Source organism: Mytilus galloprovincialis, chromosome 7 (assembly GCF_965363235.1).
Source record: "Mytilus galloprovincialis chromosome 7, xbMytGall1.hap1.1, whole genome shotgun sequence".
NCBI lineage: Eukaryota > Metazoa > Mollusca > Bivalvia > Mytilida > Mytilidae > Mytilus > Mytilus galloprovincialis.
The window spans coordinates 1,893,340-1,915,329 of record NC_134844.1 but is presented as its reverse complement, the minus strand read 5'-3'; the positions used below and the strand labels follow the sequence as shown (position 1 = coordinate 1,915,329).

Genomic DNA, 21,990 nt, shown 5'->3' with positions numbered 1-21,990 from the left:
AAGGCACACACATCAAACGAATGGATAACAATTGTCATATTCCTGACCTAATACAGATGTAGAAAATGGTAGATTTAACCTGGTTTTATAGCTAGCTAAATCTTTCACTTGTACGACAGTCGCATAAAATTCCATATATTGACGATGAAACTATACATTGAAACAGTGATCCATGAAATGATGCTGAGGTAAGGTGATCCCTGGCGGACAGACATGCAGAACTTGGAAGGATTTCATATACAAATAATGCAAATATAGGAAGGATTTCATATATACAAATAATGCAAATATAGTTATCTATTACTGATTAGAATTGAGAATTTCCCATGCTCACTTTTTTCAAGCAGTAGCTGAACCATGAAAATGATAGACATGACAGAGTTATCTGTATACTAATAAACTATCCTTTCAAGTGTTAAGTCACTGAACAATGAAAATTATACAGCTATGAACATAAGTTTGGTGGTCAGTTGATGATTTCTTTCATATTAGTATTTCTTTACAAATTGTAGTGCTGACATGTTTTGCACTTTTGAGTTTATCTTGACAACACCAAGTGTTTTTTTTTTAAACAACATTGACTACTTAAATGGGTTATAATTGTCATTCTAGGACATTGACTCATACTAGAAGTTACTGATAAAATTCTAGGACATTAACTCATTCGAGTGTTACTGATAAAATTCTATATAAATGAAGGATAAATAGATCATGCCAACATTTTTTGTCAGATAATCTGTTCAGATTGTACTTTTTAAGAAATTTGACTTTTTTGTATTAGTATGATCTATTCTTAGTCATGGTGGCTATAGTTGTTGTAAGACCAAAATCAGTTACAACTTGTGAACTAGTCAGTTAAAAGACAAAAGCCTGTGTTGGTTAATATTAATTGGTTTAGCTAATTAAGGGATCTCTGAAATAGTTGACAAGGATTGCAGTGGCGGATCCAGAACTTTTCATAAGGGGGGGCCCGCTGACTGACCTAAGGGGGGGCCGCTCCAGTCATGCTTCAATGATTCCCTATATAATCAACCAAATTTTTCCCATGACCCCCAGGCCCCCACCTGGATCCGCCTATGGATTGGAAGATAAAAGCCAACAAGGTGATGCACATACTGGTCTGTCTGATTTAAGTAAATAACAAGGAACAACTTTTATAAGCCTCACAAATTCAAAAATATTATAGTTTTTTTCCTTTTTATTTACACAATCGGAACGCATTTAATACAATTGCCTACAATAAAACATAAAACCATGATGAAAGTAAAATCATTGTTCGTTAATTGTGATTAAATATAGCCACGTCCAACACATTAGTTCTAAGATGTAAATTTTTATCCAGAACCCTAAAAACAAACATCTTGATGTCTTCTTCTAAATCCTGAATGTATATTCTGACATTAGTTGGATGGATTTGTTAATGTTGGTTTAAGTCAAAAAGATTTTACTTTTTAGAGATTCATTCTTAAGGTTGCAACATGACTTGTACTTGTCTAATGACTTACTACCCTTAAGGTGAATTAAGTGTACAAATAATTGTCCTATTACTTAACAAATAATTGTCCTATTACTTAACAAATAATTAAGTTGGTTGTCTAGTTGGTTCCTTAATTTTAAATTTGTAGGAACTTAACTTCCAACATTCTACAAGAAATCTTTACACCTACCAACAGAACACGATGAATTGTAAATAACATGCTGCCTTTTATACACAGTACATGAACAGTCCACATCCGTAACACTTTGAATGTGTTAATAATAGCTTTAGCCTTTTAAAAAATAGAGAAATTTTATTTTGACAAATATTAGTTTTGTTTAGTTTTAGTAATTTAAGCTCCTACAGCATCAGTTAGTGATTTGATGGTCACAAATACTTGTATAATGGATACGCTAACCGCCATCAATAAACTGATTTACAACCATCAAATCACCAATTGAAGCCATCGGATATAAGATAATAAAACTTGACTCATTGGATGTATGAAATTAATCTTTTGATCAAATGGATGTCATATTTTGCAAAGTTCCTGATGTTTATGAATGAATGATTGAGAGATGTAAGCGGATTCTCAGATGTTTAAATGTACATAAAAGAAACTTTGTTCACATTTAGGGAATATTTTCCACCAAATAAAATCCAATGTCATGAAAAAGAACAATATATATCCATACAACACACAAGATTGTGAAATAGCACTTGTGTAACGATGGATTTTAGATTTGAAGCAATGAGTAAAAAACAATATAGTAATAAATGATTTCATCTAGTCTTTTCTTTGATCTGTTCATGGACTTGGACTTCTGCTCTTAGATCTGGCAACTGGTGACCTATAATTAAAAGGCAATAGGTCAAATAAAAATATTTCAATCAATAAGAGGCAAACAGTGAAGAATGGTTATAGTGTCATGATAAGTGTAAATTACGAAAACAAGCTCTCACACATAAAATATGCACACATAAAATATGAAGATTTTTTGATCAGTAGAACTAATGACATATGTCACTAAAATCAAAATACATTGTCAACAGCTACATTTTTGTTACTATAAATCAAAACAAATTTAATTTATAGGTTTTCTCAATAGAATTATTTCCTACTTTTAAGATTTGAATGTCCAGGCCTTTTCTACCCTACACTAACGTATGGGTTTTTCATACAGTTGTCTATAGTTGTTAATATCCACTTGAGCTTTAGTGGAGAGTTGTGCCATTGGCAATCCTACCATATCTTCTTATTTTCTTACTGGTAAATCCAGCAAGTGCTTACACTTTGCAACATGTCAAACTGCAGACCAAATAGAGTAAATATGTTTTCAGTCAGATAAGTGTAATAAAAACATTTGTTGGACTCAAGTACAATGGGATTGCAATATTGCTACGAACCAGTGTGATAATTAAACACAGCTTAATTATATATATATATAATTTTTCATATCTAAATCGATCTTGATATACACTTCTATATATCTGGACCAAGCTGGTTAAAATGCTTACCTGCTACGAGATCTTGAGTAAGACCTTGCCTTGCCCCTGCTATTACTCCTGGATCTGGATCTTGAGTATGATCTAGACCTATGAAAGAGACATCCAAACAAATTAACAGTAAGCCTAACTATTACCCATCACTAAGGATTACCACCTGTGTACTGTTTTCACTTAAGTTAGAAATAATATAATTTTCTGTTAATGTTTACCTACAACTAACATGTTTACATTTTTTTGTGGCCTAGTTCATATAAATTGCCTTTTAATTTTTATACTTTCAATGAAATTGTCTCCTCAAAAAACATCCTTTTATTTTCAGTAAAATAACAAAACCACAAGTACAGGCATGGCATTTTGAATTTTGATGAAATTTCTGTCCATCAGCAAGTTAAAGCACCATCTCAAGATACAATTTTAAACTTTTGAAATAATTCAGACTAATTCATTTGTTGTATTTAATTTTATAGAAAATTATTAATTATGTGTATGTGTACAAATGTATGTTGTGCCATCTGTTCCAAAATGGTGTAACTGGGGGAAAATTACATCTTGAGATGGTCCCTGGTTATCCACACCCTCCAAAAGAGTGCTCTTTTCGAATTTCTCCTTTAAAAATCCCCTGAATTTAAAGAAGATATACTTAATATGATACAACTTTTAAAATCGAGCAAATTTCAAGTTTTAAATCTGCACTCTTTCATATTCAGAAATTCCCCACTTACTCACACAGCTGTCATATGCAATTGTTAAGATGATATCAAAAATATGTAGTGCTGTTAAAAATCTGTTGAAGAAGAAAAGATGAGTAGAAATCGTTCTCAATGTGTTTGGGTTGTGAAGAAATCATTCTCATAGGGCGAGGATCTGCTGGGATGACATTCTCAGTGTATGTAGAAGAGAATTGCCGAAGAGGGTTCGATAGTCGTTCTGACAGTCCTAGTACATGAGGGCTGAAGCAGATTCTCATAGGCTGACTGATTCTCCTGTAGGAGTGAAGAGAACTGAAGAATGACGATCTCTCTCGGTAGATTGAAGGGTTGTCTCTCGGTAGATTGATTTAAAGGTGTGAACACTAAGCATGTTGCCTTATCATGTGATCAAACTTTTGATGAGGAGGATCACTGCTATCAAATGACGGTGTTCTGCAATGCATGGATAGGAAAAACTATTATTTTATCATGTCGACAGAGAAGACAAGCACACACCATAGCCAGCATGCATGCAAAAATAATAGAAAAGTCAAATTCTTTCTATACAATAAAACATAAATGACAAAAAACATCATTTTCGAAGTAGTGATGTCTTAAAATGTGATCACTTTCAAAGACTAGAAGTAAAATATAAACATGTCTACTTCTATGAATCTTCAATAAACTAGTTTTTCTTTTTTTCTTTAACGTTTACCATTCATATTAAAAATAATTAAAAAAAAAACTGAAATCAAAATGCAGTGTAAAAATAATCAAGTTAAAATATCTTGTTTATAAAAAAAATGTCTAGTACAAAAGTGCTTACACACTGAAAATAAGAAAATTCTGATCTTGAACAAGGAGCAATTCAATTGCTTTAGCTTAAATTTAATGGTAATTTTGTATGTGTGTGTGTGTATATTATCTTTTTTCTTCAACATCTTTTTCCTTAACAAAGACAATTAAAAGATTTTTGAACCAAATCTTTATCCAACTAAAATGAAACAATGTTGACTGAAATTCAGAGCATAACATAGATACGAGGATTAGCATTAAGACTGAGTACAAAGACACTTACATATATATCTGTTGATTTTTACACTATTTCTATACATGTATGACAAATGTCATTTGTATTTATAATATTTACATTTAAAATTTCTTTTTTTTTAAACGTTTGACCAAATGTGCAAACTTTTAAGTCAATTTTTATGCAGTGATATTGTTTGCCTTAAATTACCGTAGAATAAAGGCTTTTCCCCCTGGAAAAGAACCCCAATTTGAAAAAAATAGCTTAAAATTATTCCCAAAAAGACAACTTTTTCCCCCAATAGTGCATTCTCAGTAGTAATGTAATTGTGCATGAATACAAACTGGAAAACATTCGCTTAAATATTTACATGCCTAAAATGACTATATGTGCGGATTTAAGGGTCTATCTATGTATCATTACTGAGAATAAAGGGTCTTATTTCAAATGAGGGTTAACCTTTTGAAAAGGGGTCTGCAAATTGAAGTTCCAGTCAAATTCATGGTTTATTATAAATTTCCCAATTTGATGAAAATGACGCATATTTTCCCAATAAAAAAGGATACAGGTAGTTTTGAAAAAGCCAACAAAATCACTGTTATGGGATTGCGAATATCATGTGTTCAAATACATGTAGGTGACAGCATTTTGTATTGATGATTTTTTTACTTTGAACTCTTAGACTATTCCCACAAAGTATCATTAAACAAAATAGCTTCAAAATGTCACAGCAGACAAAAAAGATTCAAAGAAACATCTGAAATTCAATTTCTAAGGTTAAGTTTGAAACATACCTTGATCTTTTTGAATAACTGCTGCTCTTTCTAGCTCTATCTTTGCCTCTGTAACGTGAACAGTCGTAGGCATAATGGCCTTTGTCTCCACACTCGTAACATCTGTCTGCTGGATCAAAAGGTTTACGTCCCCCTGCTCCACCATCTCCTCCTCTGCCACCACCCCCACTTCTTTCTCCTCCGCCTCGGTCATCTCTGCCTCCACCACGGCGGTCATCTCTTCCTCCACGTCCACCTCCCCCGCCTCCCCTTAACCATGGTTTAGGTCGAACTTTGCCAGTCGAATGTTCAACACGGATTCTAGATCCACATAGATTTCTGAAAAAGACATACAAGCTATATAAAGTTTGACAATGAATGCTTTCCCTTCTTCAACAAACTTCTGATTAAAAAAGACTGCACTTGAAAAAGGCTTAATGTTTGTTAAAATTGATGCAATCTGATTCAGATTAAATCATGCTTTTCTATTCAAGTTAACAAATTTGGAAACAATGTATGACATCCAGTTGTTACTGAGTTGCTATTTGATTGAAGAGGCATACAACTACATATCGCCTTTTGATCTATAATTAATAAACATTTAAAGTACATGTAGTAACAGGTCTTGTGATTTCTTATATCATGTATATGACTTCATGAACATTAATCTGTAACAGTTTTATAACCTTATTTGTCTAGTTGTGTTTGATTAATAAAATCTTTTTTTCTCCCTAAGGCAATACAGCATACATGTATATGAGGTTTGTGTTTCTATTTGTCTAGTTGTTCCTGAATAATTAAATCTTGTTTTTTCTCACTAAGGTAAAACAGCATATGAGTTTTATTGCAAGGTGTTCAACTCTGATCATCTCTAATAGTATTAACATAAATATCTGTAAAATGACTGCTTACGTTCCATCTAAAGCTCTAACAGCGTCATCAGCATCCCTTGGATCTTCAAACTCAACAAAGGCAAATCCGGCTGGATTTCTTGCAACCCAAACATTGCGTAGCCGTCCATAATAACTGAATGCTCTTTCTAGGTCTCTTTCATGCGCATCTCTGGCAAGATCACCAACATATAACTTTGTGTCTGGGTCCCCACCGCCTCCTCCTCTTCCCCGATCACGATCTGAATCACGACTGGAATATCTGGACATCTGTAAATAGATCATTCAAAATAATAAATTAAACATCAAAACTAACTAAATTAAAGAAGTTTGTCAATGGTAGTCTAATATAGATTTATAGTTCTTATTCATATTTAGTAAATTACCTCTGTTTAGTTTTTAGATAACTCAACACTTAGTCTAACTAGCAATCAGTAAAAGGTCAAATGTTACTTTCAAGTACGGCAGTCTGTGACGTTAAGCGGTAGCCCGAAGCCCGTGTCTAGTTTAAATTAGCTCGGACTAGTTAGCGTACACTGCCGATAGTCCGACCGGTCTAGTGCATATCTGTGTGCACTTTTTTAATCGTTACCGTAAGTTATATTAATGCAGAATGTCACCCAACCCCATCGATATTAATAAACTGATACTCTCTTCCTTGCAAAAATTCCGTAAACCAGTTTTGACGGTCTCCCTAATAACCGATTGTTCAAAATAAAAAAAAAGCGCGAAAACGGTCAGTACCACGTGTTTTGAAAATGTCAAATTTTGGTAATTATTGATTGATTTATGTTGAATAGACTAAATAAAATATAATCATAACAGAAAATAAAAAAACATTGAACATTTTTGCGTCGGAAGATGTTAATTCCTAACTGCCCGCTTGACATTGTGTGTATTTTAGACGATTGGTTATTAGGACGACTTCAGTGACTGGTTACCATTAATTTTATGAAGAAGTGGAACCAGTTTTGTTTTCACTTTTAAAATTATCAGTTTGTAGGGTTTCACCCTCAACATTTTGTGTAATGTGTGTCCAAAATTAAGAAAACCCCGGTTCTGAGAGTTCCTCCAGTGTCCGGTGAACTTCACACATGCCAAAAATAGCTTATTTTAAATAGAGGAAAGATCTGCTGCTACGAAATAAAGCTTTATTCAAACCAAGCACACTGCCAAGGATCCAAAGCAAAAATTATTTCAATCTGATAAAAATTTTACTTAAGTAAAACAAGTTTTATCTGATGCTGTATTTTTTTTTAAATGGACATTGGCTAAATATTGTTAATCACAGGATTGCAGTTATTATTTCAATCTGGAACTTATCAATTGTATTCTTTTTAATCCCTTTGGAATGCTAAAACAATAACAATTTTATTTGTGTTACGGTGTTGACATAACGAAATAAGCTAATGTGCGATATCACCAGCCACATGGACACTGGGGACTCCACTCAGGGGCGGATTCAGCCATTTTAAAAAGGGGGGTTCCAACTATATGCTCCCATTCAAAAGCATTGATCGTCAAAAAAAATATCAATGAGACTGCCCGTTCATTCATTTACAATAAGCTTGTCATGTTTTTGTTTGTAAAAGTAGTCAAAGCAGGTTTTATTTTTGATGAAAAATTGATTGGTAAGTTTTGTTTAGGGTTTGAAATCAAACAAAAATGAGAAAGGAGTAGGTCCGGTAAGGACTCATTTTGGCCTCAAATTTCAGTTTCATCTGACGAAAGATTTTGCCCACTTTTTAAAGACTTAAGTGTCTATTTCACTTGATTTAATTAGTATAAGTAAAAGATTGTAACTGATTTAGTCATCAGTCAGGGGACTTACTTAAATAAGTGATTTTCTAAATCACTGATTCAAGTAACATTATTTCCACAAAGGTTGGAAGTTAGTAAACTTGTAGTAAAGTTTGTGAGTCCTGCAACATGTATTGAAACCAACACGAGGAAGAATAAATCAAGATCCTCATATATTAGATCTACTTCTGACCAATGAAGCAGGGCTCACACTACTTCAGAATTATAGGGAGAAGTGACTTCTCTTTTTGAAACTGATAGGGAGAAGTGGTGAGATTTGAAAGAGAAGTGCTCATTCGCGCGGGTGCGCTACAATGTTTGGATTTTACAATAGTATAAAGGGCCATATGTAAATAATGTTCTTTTTATGTTGTTCAATTCATATGAGTAAAAAATTACAATTAAAGTAACATTTGAAATTAAAAGTTGTTTAAGTTTTACTAAGGTTCTTGTGAGAAACTACTAACTATTAAAATATCTAGCACTAAAAAAAAAAAATTTATTTTAAAAAATGTAAAGAAATTATATCAATTACAATTTAATTAAAAATTATCTTGTGTATGAAATTCAGTGTTTCTCATAAAAAAAATATAAAAGTTATTAAGCTGGGCCATAATATATTGATATTAGTATAATAGTCTCAGAGTTAAGCAACTTTAATCAATAGTTTGAAACATTCATAAAAAATATAGGGAATTATATACACCAATCAATTAGATGTAACCAAAAGTCTCTTAATGCGTGTGGGATGCGTAATTTTTCCCTTTCGGATCAATATTCTTCTGTCAGCTGTTTCATCCGTGTGTCCGTAGTAATTATTGTAAAAGTACGGATTTTGGTCATAGCTGGTCCGGTTCAGATCCGTAGTTTAGAAATCGGTCAATGGCAGACGAATGCAAGAAAATTTACAAAAATAAACGATGTTTGACAAGTTATTTGGAAAGGAACATGACGGTTTTAATGCAATAAATGGATTAAACATTTACTGGAGGCAACTTTTATCACGTTTAAATGAAGTAACAAACTTATTTTGCCGCCGAAATTTAGGTTGATGTACGTTTTCGAGTAACAAGCACCGGAACTTGCGAAAATGCACGAAGTGATAAAAAGTTGTTTTTTTTATCAAATAACCTGATACACACTGCGAAGACAATGCTTCAACCTCTTTTCTAAAGATAATGAATAGTTTATGTCTGAATTTCTTTAATTATCAGTAAAAAATTGATGTTTCATCAACTTGGTAAAAATTGAAAATGTCCGATGACGGAAGCGACTGAAAGCGACTTTCGTCAAGAACAGGGCGACTTGTTTTCGCTTTTGGGGGTCGGGGAAAGTCGAAGTGACGGTCGGGAGGGCGACTTCTTCGCCCAAGTCGCCTGGTAGCGTGAGCCCTGATGAAGAGGGTATGATTTCTGATGTGGAATACTTAAGCCCCTTGGGGAAGAGCGACCACTCAGTATTGACATTTAAATTCAACTGTTACATTGAAGAAACAAACTCAGAAAGGATAAAGTTTTACTATGACAAAGCAGACTTAGATGGACTAAGGACAGATCTGAGCAATATAGACTGGTACAACATAATGAAAGAAAAGTCAACAAATGAACAATGGATATTTTTTAAAGACAAACTCTTGGAACTCCAAAGTAAATACATACCACATAAAAAGATAGGACAATCGAGCAAAAAAAATAAAGCTGTAGGTCTCAACAAAGAAACATTGAAAGCAATAAGGAAAAAACACAGATGCTGGACAAGGTATATGGAAACAAAAAGTAGCGAAAAATATAGAGAATTCTGTAAAACTAGAAACAAGGTAAAGAAACTTACCAGAAAAGCAGTCAAGATGAAAGAGAAAGAAATTGCCAAGCAAGTAAAAAATAACCCGAAAAAATTCTGGCATTACGTAAAATCAAAAACTAAAACTAGAACTGGAATATCCGATCTCGTCATGAATACACAAGATGGTAATGATGTACTAACAACCAACGACAAAGAAAAGGCAGAAACACGTTCGAGTTTCTTTGCTAGCGTCGTTACAAAGGAGGACGATGGAGACATACCAAAACTTCAAGGACAAACCGTAAAGGAAGCCATGAATTATCTCGTAGTTAAACAGGATAATGTTCAAAAACGCCTGAAAAACCTGAACATAAATAAATCACAAGGACCCGATAATATTCATCCTAGACTATTACATGACGTGTGTGATGCACTATCAACTCCAATAACCATAATTTTCAATACGTCGCTGAAAGAAAAAACTATACCTCAAGACTGGAAAGAAGGATGTATTATAGCCATATTCAAGAAGGGCAACCGAAAACAGGCATCAAACTACAGGCCAGTAAGCTTAACGTGCATACTTTGCAAACTCCTAGAAACATTTGTTAGAGACCATATGGTGTCACACATGAGGCTAAATAAACTATTTAGTGACTACCAGTTCGGATTTTTATCAGGAAGGTCGACTACATTACAGCTACTCCATGTTCTTGAAAAATGGACTAAAATTCTGGATAATGGAGGTTCCATAGATACTATATACCTTGATTTCATGAAGGCATTTGATACTGTCCCCCACAAACGACTGATTGGAAAATTAAAGAGTTAGGGAATATCAGAAGAGATAATATCATGGGTAACATCATTCCTTAGTGGTAGAAAACAACAAGTACGTGTCAACGGCAGCTACTCAGAATTCAAACAAGTAACAAGCGGCATCCCTCAAGGCAGTGTACTGGGTCCAATATTGTTTGTCATCTACATTAATGATCTACCAGAAATGCCTGACTCAGATTGCTACATGTTTGCTGACGATACCAAAGTCTTTCGACAAATACAAACAACAGATGATAGTGATGCACTCCAAACAGACTTATCTCATCTAGAATCTTGGTCAAATACTTGGTTGCTAAGATTTCACCCAGATAAATGTAAAGTCCTAACAACAGGGAAACAACATGATAACAACCATAAATACAACCTGTGTAACACCACACTAGAACATGTTGACAAAGAAAAAGACATAGGAGTAGCCATTGATAACAAACTAAATTTCGAACAACATATGAATGAAAAAATAAATAAGGCCAATAGTATTATGGGACTAATTAGAAGGACATTTACCTGCCTCAATGAGGAAATGTTCTTATTACTTTATAAAGCACTAGCAAGACCAAACCTCGAATATGCCAATGCTATATGGAGCCCATTCAAAGTTAAAGATATAACAGCACTTGAAAATGTTCAGAGGCGAGCAACAAAATTGATACCAACATTGAAAGATCTAGAGTAAGAACAAAGGTTGAAGAAGCTTAAATTACCAACACTGAAATACAGACGAATGAGAGGTGATATGATAGAAGCTTACAAATTATTATCGGGAATATATGACGAAGCGTTATCTAACCTACTCACATATAACACCACTTCTGCTACTAGAGGACACAACAAAAAACTGACTATCCAAAGATGCAACAAAAACATAAGATCAAACTTCTTCACACAACGAATTGCACCAATATGGAACAGCTTACCCAGCAGCGTTGTAAATGCACCAACTATTCAGACATTTGAAAGCCGCCTAGATAAATATTAGACAAATAGTGAAATGAAATATAACTATAGAGCAAAAGCTGACACAGGAACCGAAACAAGTCAGCAAATTACTGAAGTCTGAGCATAGTGGAGTGATCCAGCGCTCAGTTACAGACTATGTAAGACTATGTAAGACTTAAGAGCTACGTATTCGTGAATCTGGGTCCATTCACGTTTGCCCTGGTATCTGTTCGCCCTGATTCCTGTTCGCCCAGGGTCCATTCGCCCTGATTTTTTTATTTTTTTCTTATTGTTCTGATTTCATAGTTTTAAGTATTTGAACGAAATATGTTAAAGTTTGTTGAAAAATTGACAGAATATTTATATTCCCGCAATCAATTTATCATTTTCCCTTTGATTTACCGAGTAAAATACTGGAATACAATGTATTTCTCTTTATTGATTACTACTTTCAGAGTATAATACTAAATGAACATGTAAACATACATGTTTCATGATTTACAGTTCGTACATCATTGTTTTCATTAATTTCCAGCTATATATTTTATCAAAAACAAAACGTTTGATTTTTATTAATAATCCATCAAAAGACTAGTATCACAATAATCAGTGATCCGAATTATTTTGTCATTGAACAATTTTAATGATCCTAAACAAGCCATACACTTTTAAATATTTCCCTGTTTCCATAAATTTCAAGAATATATACCATAGAAATATCTGAACAAGTTTATTCAACTTAAATGCCCTGAATATTAATATTTTTTAAGTAGGGCGAACGGACTCTATGGGAGAACGATCTCAGGGCGAACGTACCCAGGGCGAACATGTTATTAGGGCGAACAGTCCCGATACCCGTATTCGTAGCGTCTCGAAAGCTATTTTTTTTAAATTTTGATAGAATGGCTTTGTTATTACGAGATATTCAGACAAGTAACATTGTTAAAAGTATACAGACAGTTGCTTTCAAATGTATTTTTAAAATAACAAAAACATTACAGCTATTTTAGGACACTTCAATGCGGTGTTAGCCTAGTGGGTTTTCTGTTCACACACAGCGAACTCTAGTCAAATCTTGAAACAAAATGGCGTCTGGCGGTTTAACATTATCCCATAATGCAACATTTTTATTTAAGTTAAAACAATTAAAAAAATATTTTATTCCATAAAAAGTATTTTTCTTCTAAAATCCAATTTTATTTGATTCTAGATATAAAAAAAATGTAAATTTTATACAACAACTTATTTTGAAGATACTATCATCGTTAAAACGTTTATAGAGATACGACTATTATCGTTTAATTCAAGCGTGCCATAGATAAAGACAAGTGCGTGTGGCGAAAGCATTGGACATTTTAATCAGTAAGAATTAATCGCTATCGACTGATTTGCACCAAAGAATATAGAACCATCAGTAAGTTTTTATATGCATGGCCTTATATTGTTTGTTATGAGTCCAGCATTATGATATTCTGTGATCACACAGTCTGGTTGAGTTTGTGGCAAGTATGAAAATTTATTCTCAATCCGCAAGGCTGATGATAAACATGATAAAGCATAAAAGATTTATTTAAAGTCGGTTATACATATAACAATACAACATTAGCTCTGTAGAGCTTTTATCCGACATAAAATAATATGTTACCCCATGATAAACCATGTTTTTTTCGTGTGTTTTATGGTGCATCTTGATGTTGTTATTGTGTTTTATTCTTTATTTTCGGTTAAAAGTTAACCCCTTAATGATAGACTGTCAAATTAAAAGAGGGTCGAAAGACACCAGAGGGACTCTTCAAAATGATGATGTCTTGAACATTTTTTTTCTTTGACGCCTTAATACATCGACAGGAAGCAGTTGAAGCAAAAATTTGAAATAACCTTCCGAGATATCAACATTATTTGGTCTACAGAGGGACATAGATCGAAAGCAAACTGACAATGCCTTGTCTAAAAATAAAAAAAGATGAACAGCCAAATAATAGTAGATAGTACACAAGACACAACATAGAAAACTTAAGAATTCTAGTCAAATCGGCACTTGGTTAAATTGGCACCTGGTCAAATTGGCACAGGGTATAGTCAAATTGGTACCTCCTCACAAAATACCCACAGTGATCGGTAAGGACCTGCGCCCTGCGCCTATAGCGCATATTGACAAGAAATTGCGCATACAGTGACAAATGTAAGCGCCCACGTTGTGCACAATATTTTTCACTTCGTTTTGAAACGTTTAGATATCGTATAATGGATTTCCGATCGTGTTCCGTGCCGCCATGTGTGTGGACACAACTGTGTTATGTTCCTCCAATAAAAGGAGCACCAATATATTTTGGACGTCTCAGGTGTTTTCCTATGATAATAGAAACATTCGGTGTCTTCCCTAGAAAATTCTTGATGCATGGTGGGTCTAAGATGAATTTGCAATGCGGAGCGCGGCGTTGATTTGTAGAATTATTTTTATTACACTAGTGACATGAATTGTGCATGTCAGTTTAAAAACTTCACATAAATCTGCAATTCAATTCAATTCATTCAAGGCTTTATTTATAGTCGGCATGTCATATAACAAATAAACATAAGCTCTCTGAGCTTTTATAACCGACAAACGCATACATTTACATAACAATAATACACAATACAAATATTAAAACATAAAAGACATAGAACATACATTTCATGCACATTTAGGCTGCACTATTAAATACTATATTATACACATGCATAAGCACTAAAAGCAAACATAAAAACTAAAGCACAGCATTCACAAATTATAAAAAGCTTAGCAAACATTCACAAGAAGCAGCACTATTATATTTCAAGCTATAACATAAAATATATAAAACTATGCACATGCATTGCAATGGCATGAGTTGCCATTCCATGAGTTTATTAGACTCTTGAATTGGGTAAAAGATGTTTCAGTTCTAAAGTGGTTTGGCAACTCATTCCATAGTTTGGCAGCAGAATATCTGAAAGATTTCAAGCCATACCTTGTTGTTCTTACGTCTGGTATTTCAGCTAAATACAATCAGGAACAATACTTAACATTTTCTCTCAAGGCCAGCCTGAATGCCAAAGTTTTTTCAAGGGCCCTGTAGAATTTTTTAAGGCTCTACCAGGTTTGTTTTCACTACAGGTACATACTTATTAATAGTCTGGAATGTTCTTATATAAAAACCAACAATATATGTTTGAAATACCTTATACATGTAGCTTGTTTCTGATTATGATGGAAATGATAAAGGAATTAAAAAAAAACATGAGTTTTTCAGAATTAAAATCCATTTAACCATGTATTTTCTCAGACTGGTTAACTTTATATATTTGTAATAACTTATTGAAAAAAAAAAAAAAACAGCCCCCTTTCCATACCTCTAGATGTAAATTATTTAAAAAAAAAAAAGTATCCAGTTATCAGTTTCACCCCAAGAAATTATTAATTTTTCATGAATAAATCTTAACAGTTTAATAATCAAAATGATTTCCAAAATGAAATTCCTATTGTCTATAAATAACAATGTACTATATTAGGCAGATTTTACAGTATTGTGTTCTGTCTCCTACTTTCATGTTGCTAACGTGACGGAGACAAAAATGAGTAACGTTAGCGACATTTGGACATGTCACATGAGCAACAACATCTTTAAAAGTTAAAATGTATGCACACAGTGATGTTTAATATATGCCTGGAGTAATAAAATTGTACAGTCTGGTCTAGAATTTCTAAATATACAGAATGTCATTTGCAGGTGTACTTTATATCAAATGAATACACAAGAAACCAAAAAATTAGTAACGTTAGCGACATTTGGACATGTCACATGAGCAACAACATCTTTAAAAGTTAAAATGTATGCACACAGTAATGTTTAATATATGCCTGGAGTAATAAAATTGTACAGTCTGGTTTAGAATTTCTAAATATATAGAATGTCATTTGCAGGTGTACTTTATATCAAATAAATACACAAGAAACCAATTCGTAATAGTAACATTAGCAACATCTACTATCATGACATTACGTTTTGTTGTGAACGTCTTTTTGATGGACGGAATACATTTAAGGTCCTCTTGTAACGATATTACATACAACTTACCTTCTTTGCTTCCCCATCATGTGAAGGAACTGACTCCGAATCTATTTCTGCAAAGGGCGATATTGTAACTCCTATACAGGAGAGTTACAGATCTAAATATATGTTGCTCACGTGACACTGATTTGGACGGAAACCTCGAGCAGTAACGTTCGCAAAAATTAAACAGCCAATGATATTGATTCCTCAAGTCCTTTGACCCCCTTACGTCATCCAAATTTAATATGATTGCTATTTTCAATTATTTATAAAACCCGGGATAAAAATAACTACAATGGGCTGTATGAGAACCAACAAGAAAATTGCGATCGTGACATACCACTATGGACGGAAAAGACGTGACGTTAGCAACAATATTATTAAATTACCTTTTTTAGCCTTTACCAATAAAAATCTGCCTTAAAGTTATGATTAAAACACAAAAGAAGACTTTTTATTAAAATATAAGTCCATGTTATTAGGCTCCACTTATAAATAATACTTCAAAATTCCACTCCAAATAAGCTGGATGTCAGTAAAGTAGGTCATGATGTCTATTCCATGTCCAATATTTTGAAATTGAAAACCCTCTAATTCTAACAAAAAACACAAACACAGAGTAATTTTTATTTTTATTTACTCAGAAAGACACATTTTATTCAATAACATAATGCATTATTCCATTACACAGTCTGTTTCACAGTTTCAGCAATTGCTTTTTTGATGGATACAAAAAAACAATAATTCCTTCTTATTGTAAAATCTGCCTATAGTATTTCCTGTTAATAAGGGGTTTTCCGAATTTTCCCGCCAAAAAAGCACATGGCTTTCAACAATTGTAAACAAAGCATTCAATTTGTGATCATGTATTACAGCTTTAATTAATTTAATTTGGATATAGATATTCAACTTACGGTACAGTTAAGCAATGTTTTCACTTTCTTCTGGATTAAAACTAGTTTGAAAGATAAGTTTGAAAAATAAAATAATGTTTGACATCAAAACAAAAACGATCGGATTTGTGAATATTCAGTGACCCATACATTTTTTGAACTCTGTTACGGAGGTCAATGTTACATCATGTTTCAACCCAATGATGTGTATTCTCTGTTACAACCAATCAACTCGTTTGATATAAATATTTCGATGTCAGACTTTTGATTTCAAAACGTAAAATTTATACTAAAAAAGGTTTACTTTTTATTTTTGTCACAGAACGATATTTGGAAGCTGTATCAGGCTATACTATTTATCATTATGGTTCATCATAACCTTTTGGCTAAAATGGCCGTATTTACACCCCAAATTTTACTCTGAGTAGAGACTAACCTATACACCTGCAACAGTTTTAAGGGATGGCAGGAACTAGATATATAAGTTTTAAATGCATTTTATGTTTCAGAAAATTATAAACTTTTCTAGATTTTGCTATCCATTTTTTTTCGTTCCTGCAGATGGTGCAAAAATTAACTAAGTAGTGAAAACGATTGAGAAGCTCCCCTCATATAATCAATGTTGTGAGTAGTATTGATTTAAATGGACAATAGATGGACAATAGACACCTGTAAACAATAGGTGATTTAACAGGTTTAAACTGTGTAACTGAGTGGACCGTATCAAATGAAACTCTGGTGTTTGTTTATTTTGCTATCTTCTGCAGACTGGAAAAAAATGAACATCAAAATCCAGGTAAGTTTTTAATTTTCTGAAACGTAGACTTCATATAACTTTTATATATCTAGTTCCTGCCATGCCTTAAAACTTTCCTGGATGTAACAGTTTGTCTGTACTCATAGTAATTTTGGAGGTGTAAACACGGCCATATTTTTCAATTCCTTATGAAGAACCTTAAAACAACTTGAACTTCCGATTTCTATTATGTAATCAAGGTCTTGAATGTTGTTCTATCTAATCAACGTGGTTGTAAAATCAGAGCGTTGCATCTAATTATGATCAATTATCAGTCCAGTGAGTTACACCTGTAGGGCTATTGGTACTTTACGGAACGGAACGGAATTTCATTTCATCTGTAGAGTTTTGTCAATTGTCACTTCATAATATAAGATATCATAATAAAAATTTCACACATAGCGGGATGCATAGCGGGTATGATAAACGCATGGTGGTCGAAATTTTATGCGTAGCGGTACCGCAATGCATGAATAGCCTAGGGAAAACACTGGGTTTAACGTCTCTGGAGTTTTCCTATGGTAATAATATAGAACCATGCTGTTTAACTGATAACCCAAAAAACGTAATTAACCATCATTCATGATATAATTTTTTATAAACAACTTTAAATTTGTGAAATTTGGCTAGTACAGACGAATTTAAATCTAATAATAATCTCATTTAGTTTAGCTTGCTATTATTTCGATTAAAAAAACCCAAGCCTTTTTATGAATATAGTTTTTGTCTCCACTGTCTTTGTCATTTTTTGGTCTTTGGCTCGTTTTGACATTTTGTTAACATGACTTCAGCGAATTGTTGTTTTGTTCTATGAATTAATGGTACTCTCTACTGTTATTCTTGTCACCGTGATGAAGTTATAATAATACAAGAAGTGCAGAGGAAATGCCTGAAATGTCCTTTGATACCGAGCATCTGGAATAAGTATAGTATAGACGAAGACCCAAATTTAATGTACAATAAAAACATGAACATGAACAAGGCAACAGTACCAGTTTAAACATTGTAAATAAAGGTTAACTTAAATATTGTTCGGTTTGGAAGAAGTTATTGTATATTCATTGAAATTGAAATTACAAAATCACAGGAACAATATTCATGATATTATAATATTTAAAATCATAAACATGATAAAGGTAAGTACCAACACCTCTTTGCCAAAATATACTGATACTTTTTTGTTTTTTTGTTTTTACAGAAGTCAACTCAAATGGCCCACTCATTTTACAACATGGCCCATTATTTTTTTAAATGGCCCATTGAATTTATTTTTGAGGGGCCCTGGGCTCATAGTGAAAAAAAACCCACTTTAATTGCTACTTAGCATGCTTAGTTCGATAAGTGATGAAAGGGACTCATGGTTTTCCTTTGTATTGTTCTTACATTCTCGTAATTAAACAACAGCTTGATTATTTAAGGGCTAATTCATTGTTTTATTAAGTTTTTAAAGAAAAAAATAGCAATGGCTACCTGTAAATAGTTAAAACAACAAAAATTTTAATTATGTAAGTCACTAACTGATAAATTAAATATAAAACTTTTTTAAAAGCAATAAATTTAGGAATTCGTTTTTAACAATGGATCTAATTATTTAATCCAACCCCAAAATAATTAAAAATAGAAAGATCATTAATACATTTTTAGAATTAATTATATATAAATATCATATAAAATATTATTGGATGCCGAATTGACTTTAAATGGGTGCCGATTTGACTAGATGCCAATTTAACCAGGTGCCGATTTGACTTTTTCTATGGGTGCGGATTTGACCAGGTGCCGATTTGACTTGTACCCAAAACTTAAGGCTTAGCAACACTAAACCTAACTAAAAGTGTGGGTGATCTTTGGTGCTCCAGAAGGGTAAGCAGATCCTGCACCACATGTTGCACCCTTCGTCATGTCTGTGTTGCTCATGTTATTTCAAACTTTAGTAGTCTAATTCGGTAGGTCACATTCATGAAAACGGAAGGGACTGGTCGTATATATATTGGTATCACGTTGGCTTCGTCGCCGTCCGAATACTTTTAGTTTTCACACTCTAACTTTAGTAAAAGAAAATAGAAATCATTAAAATTTTAACACAAGTTATGACCAAAAAAGGAAGGTGGGGATTGATTTTGGAAGTTTTGGTCCCAACACTTTAGGAATTAGGAGCCAAGAAGGGCCCAAATAAGCATTTTCTTGGTTTTCACACTATAACTTTAGTTGAAGTAAATAGAAATCTATGAAATTTTGATACAAGGTTTATGACCACAAAAGGAAGGTCGGGATTGATTTTGGGAGTTTTGGTTTCAACAGTTTAGGAATTAGGGGCCAAAAAAGGGCCCAAATAAGCATTATTCTTGTTTTTTGCACAATAACTTTGGTATAAGTAAATAGAAATCAATGAAATTTAAACACAAGGTTTATGACCAAAAAAGGAAAGTTGGGATTGATTTTGGGAGTTGAGGTCCAAACAGTTTAGGAATTAGGGGCCAGAAAGGGGCCAAAATAAGCATTTTTCTTGGTTTTAGCACCATAACTTTAGTATAAGTAAATAGAAATCTATGAAATTTAAACACAAGGTTTATGACCATAAAAGGAAGGTTGGGTTTGATTTTGGGAGTTTTGGTCTTAAAACAATCTTTACCATTCAGTGATAACAAGCACTTTATTTTACATTTTTATACGACCCCCAAAAAATTTTGGGTTCGTATAATGGTATGATGTCGTCGTCTGCGTCATCGTCGTCCGAAGACACTTTGGTTTCCGGATAATAACTTTAGTTTAAGTGAATAGATCTTAATGAAATTTTTTCAGAAGGTTCAATACCACAAAAGGAAGGTTGGGATTTATTTTGGAGATGATGGTCCGAACCGTTTAGGAATTAGGGGCCCAAAAGGGCCTAAAACAAGCATTTTTCTAGTTTCAGGATAATAACTTGTGTACCAGTATTTCAATTGCTCTGAAAGCATACTGCAATGTTTAAAATCACAAGTAGAAGGTTTGGATTCATTTAAGGGGTTAAGGGGCCAAAACAAGCATTTTTCTAGTTTCCAGACAATACCTTGTGTGTAATTGCATGGATCTCTCTGAAATTGTACCACAATGTACCATATAACAAAGGGGAGGCTGGGATTAAGTTTTGGGTTAATTACCAAAAACATGTAGGAATTAAGGGCCAAAAAAGGGCCAAAAAGAAGCATGTTTCTAGTTTCCAAACAATCATGACAATAACTTGTGTTTAAGTGTATGGATCTCTGAAATCGTACTACAACTACAAGGTTCAATATTACAAAGGAAAGCACATGGGATTGAGTTTAAGGGTTATTGCTCCAAGGGGGGTTTCAATAAATTGGGGGGGGGGGGGGGTCTCAGTTTACCATTTTTTAAAGGGATTTTTTTTTTTTTCAACATTTTTCAAATTTCAAATTTTGAAAAGTTTCAATAAGAAATATTCAATTGCACAGTATTGTGCAATAGATGTGTTAAATCTTGAACCACATTTATTTTGTGGCAAAAACCTATATTATGTCAAAAATTTGATCACAATCAAAATTCAGACAGTATCAAGCTTGAATATTGTGACCAAATTTGCCCCAACTGTTCAGGGTTCGACCACTGGGGTCGTATAAAGCTGCGCCCTGCAGAGCACCTGGTTATATTTGATGATGTATTTATGACTTAATGATTAATAAATTCCATTGGAAATTTGCCAAAAACTTAAGGTTAATGAACTTCATTGGAAATTTGCCAATATAAAATGTTGCATTGGAGTTATCTTTCTTTGTCCAGAATAGTAGTTTAATTAATTTAAATCATGATTGTATGACATTTTATATTATATGATGTATTTAAATGAGTAGTTATTGTTGCAAACTCCATTAGAAATTTGAATTGAGATCAGTTTTGGAAAAAGGGAAAGGGGGGAAATAAAAATGGGGGGGGGGGGGGGGGGGGTAATTTTTCTCATTTTAGATTTCATAAATGAAAAGAAAATTTCTTCAAACATTTTTTTGAGAGGATTAATATTCAACAGCATAGTGAATTGCTCCAAGGCAAAAACAATATTTTAAGTTCATGAGACCACATTCATTCTGTGTCAGAAACCTATGCTGTCTCAACTATTTAATCACAATCAAAATTTAAAGCTGAATCCAGCTTGAATGTTGTGTCCATACTTGCCCCAACCGTTCAGGGTTCAACCTCTGCTGTATTTTTAAAGCTGCGCCCTACGGAGCATCTGGTGTAACTTAAAAATGGGAAAATTCATTATTATTATATTTGGAAAAACTTTTCTAAATGAGGGGTCCAATTATTTTGAATAATAAAGAAAATATAAGTCTATGAACATTTCAAAATTATTGTACATGTGTTGACCATATATAATACCAGATAGATCATAAGATGTATACATTTGTAGTTCTTTGTGAAAATTTCTTCAGATAGTATGAATATGTGCTAATTTGTAAAAAAGTGGGTTTTAATATCCTTACATTGAGGGGTTACCCCTAGGT

The 21,990-nt window shown here is 33.1% G+C and overlaps 2 protein-coding genes across 3 annotated transcripts in view; one reads left to right on the top strand and one right to left on the bottom strand.

Moving 5' to 3' along the window:
- Window positions 1-1,180: 1,180 nt before the first annotated feature.
- On the bottom strand, window positions 1,181-12,835 carry LOC143082108 (serine/arginine-rich splicing factor 7-like). Of its 2 annotated transcripts, XR_012980278.1 has the most exons (6): window positions 12,729-12,835; window positions 6,391-6,638; window positions 5,500-5,817; window positions 3,709-4,128; window positions 2,996-3,073; window positions 2,272-2,328 (listed from the first exon to the last, which is right to left on the bottom strand). XR_012980278.1 is itself a non-coding variant. In XM_076257667.1 (5 exons), the coding sequence occupies exons 2-5, from the start codon at window positions 6,636-6,638 to the stop codon at window positions 2,286-2,288; spliced, it is 687 nt and encodes a 228-aa protein (XP_076113782.1). In that variant the 5' UTR covers window positions 12,729-12,835; the 3' UTR covers window positions 1,181-2,285. The 2 variants fall into 2 exon arrangements, 1 of the variants encoding a protein (XP_076113782.1); XM_076257667.1 differs by lacking the exon at window positions 3,709-4,128 and having other exon boundaries at window positions 1,181-2,328.
- Window positions 12,836-12,994: 159 nt separating this feature from the next.
- Window positions 12,995-21,990, top strand: part of LOC143082106 (uncharacterized) — a 31,678-nt gene continuing 22,682 nt past the window's right edge. Inside the window, exon 1 of the mRNA XM_076257666.1 lies at window positions 12,995-13,143. The gene's annotated coding sequence lies outside the window, so the exon portion shown is untranslated. The remainder of the gene's footprint in view (window positions 13,144-21,990) is intronic.

Coding starts and splice junctions, on each gene's coding strand:
- LOC143082108 (XM_076257667.1), bottom strand. CDS start 6,638: ATGTCCAGATATTCCAGTCGTGATTCAGATCGTGATCGGGGAAGAGGA. Junction 3,074..5,499: donor AGTTATTCAAAAAGATCAAG/GTATGTTTCAAA, acceptor TCTCTTTCATAG/GTCTAGATCATACTCAAGAT. Junction 2,329..2,995: donor TACTCAAGATCTCGTAGCAG/GTAAGCATTTTA, acceptor TTTTAATTATAG/GTCACCAGTTGCCAGATCTA.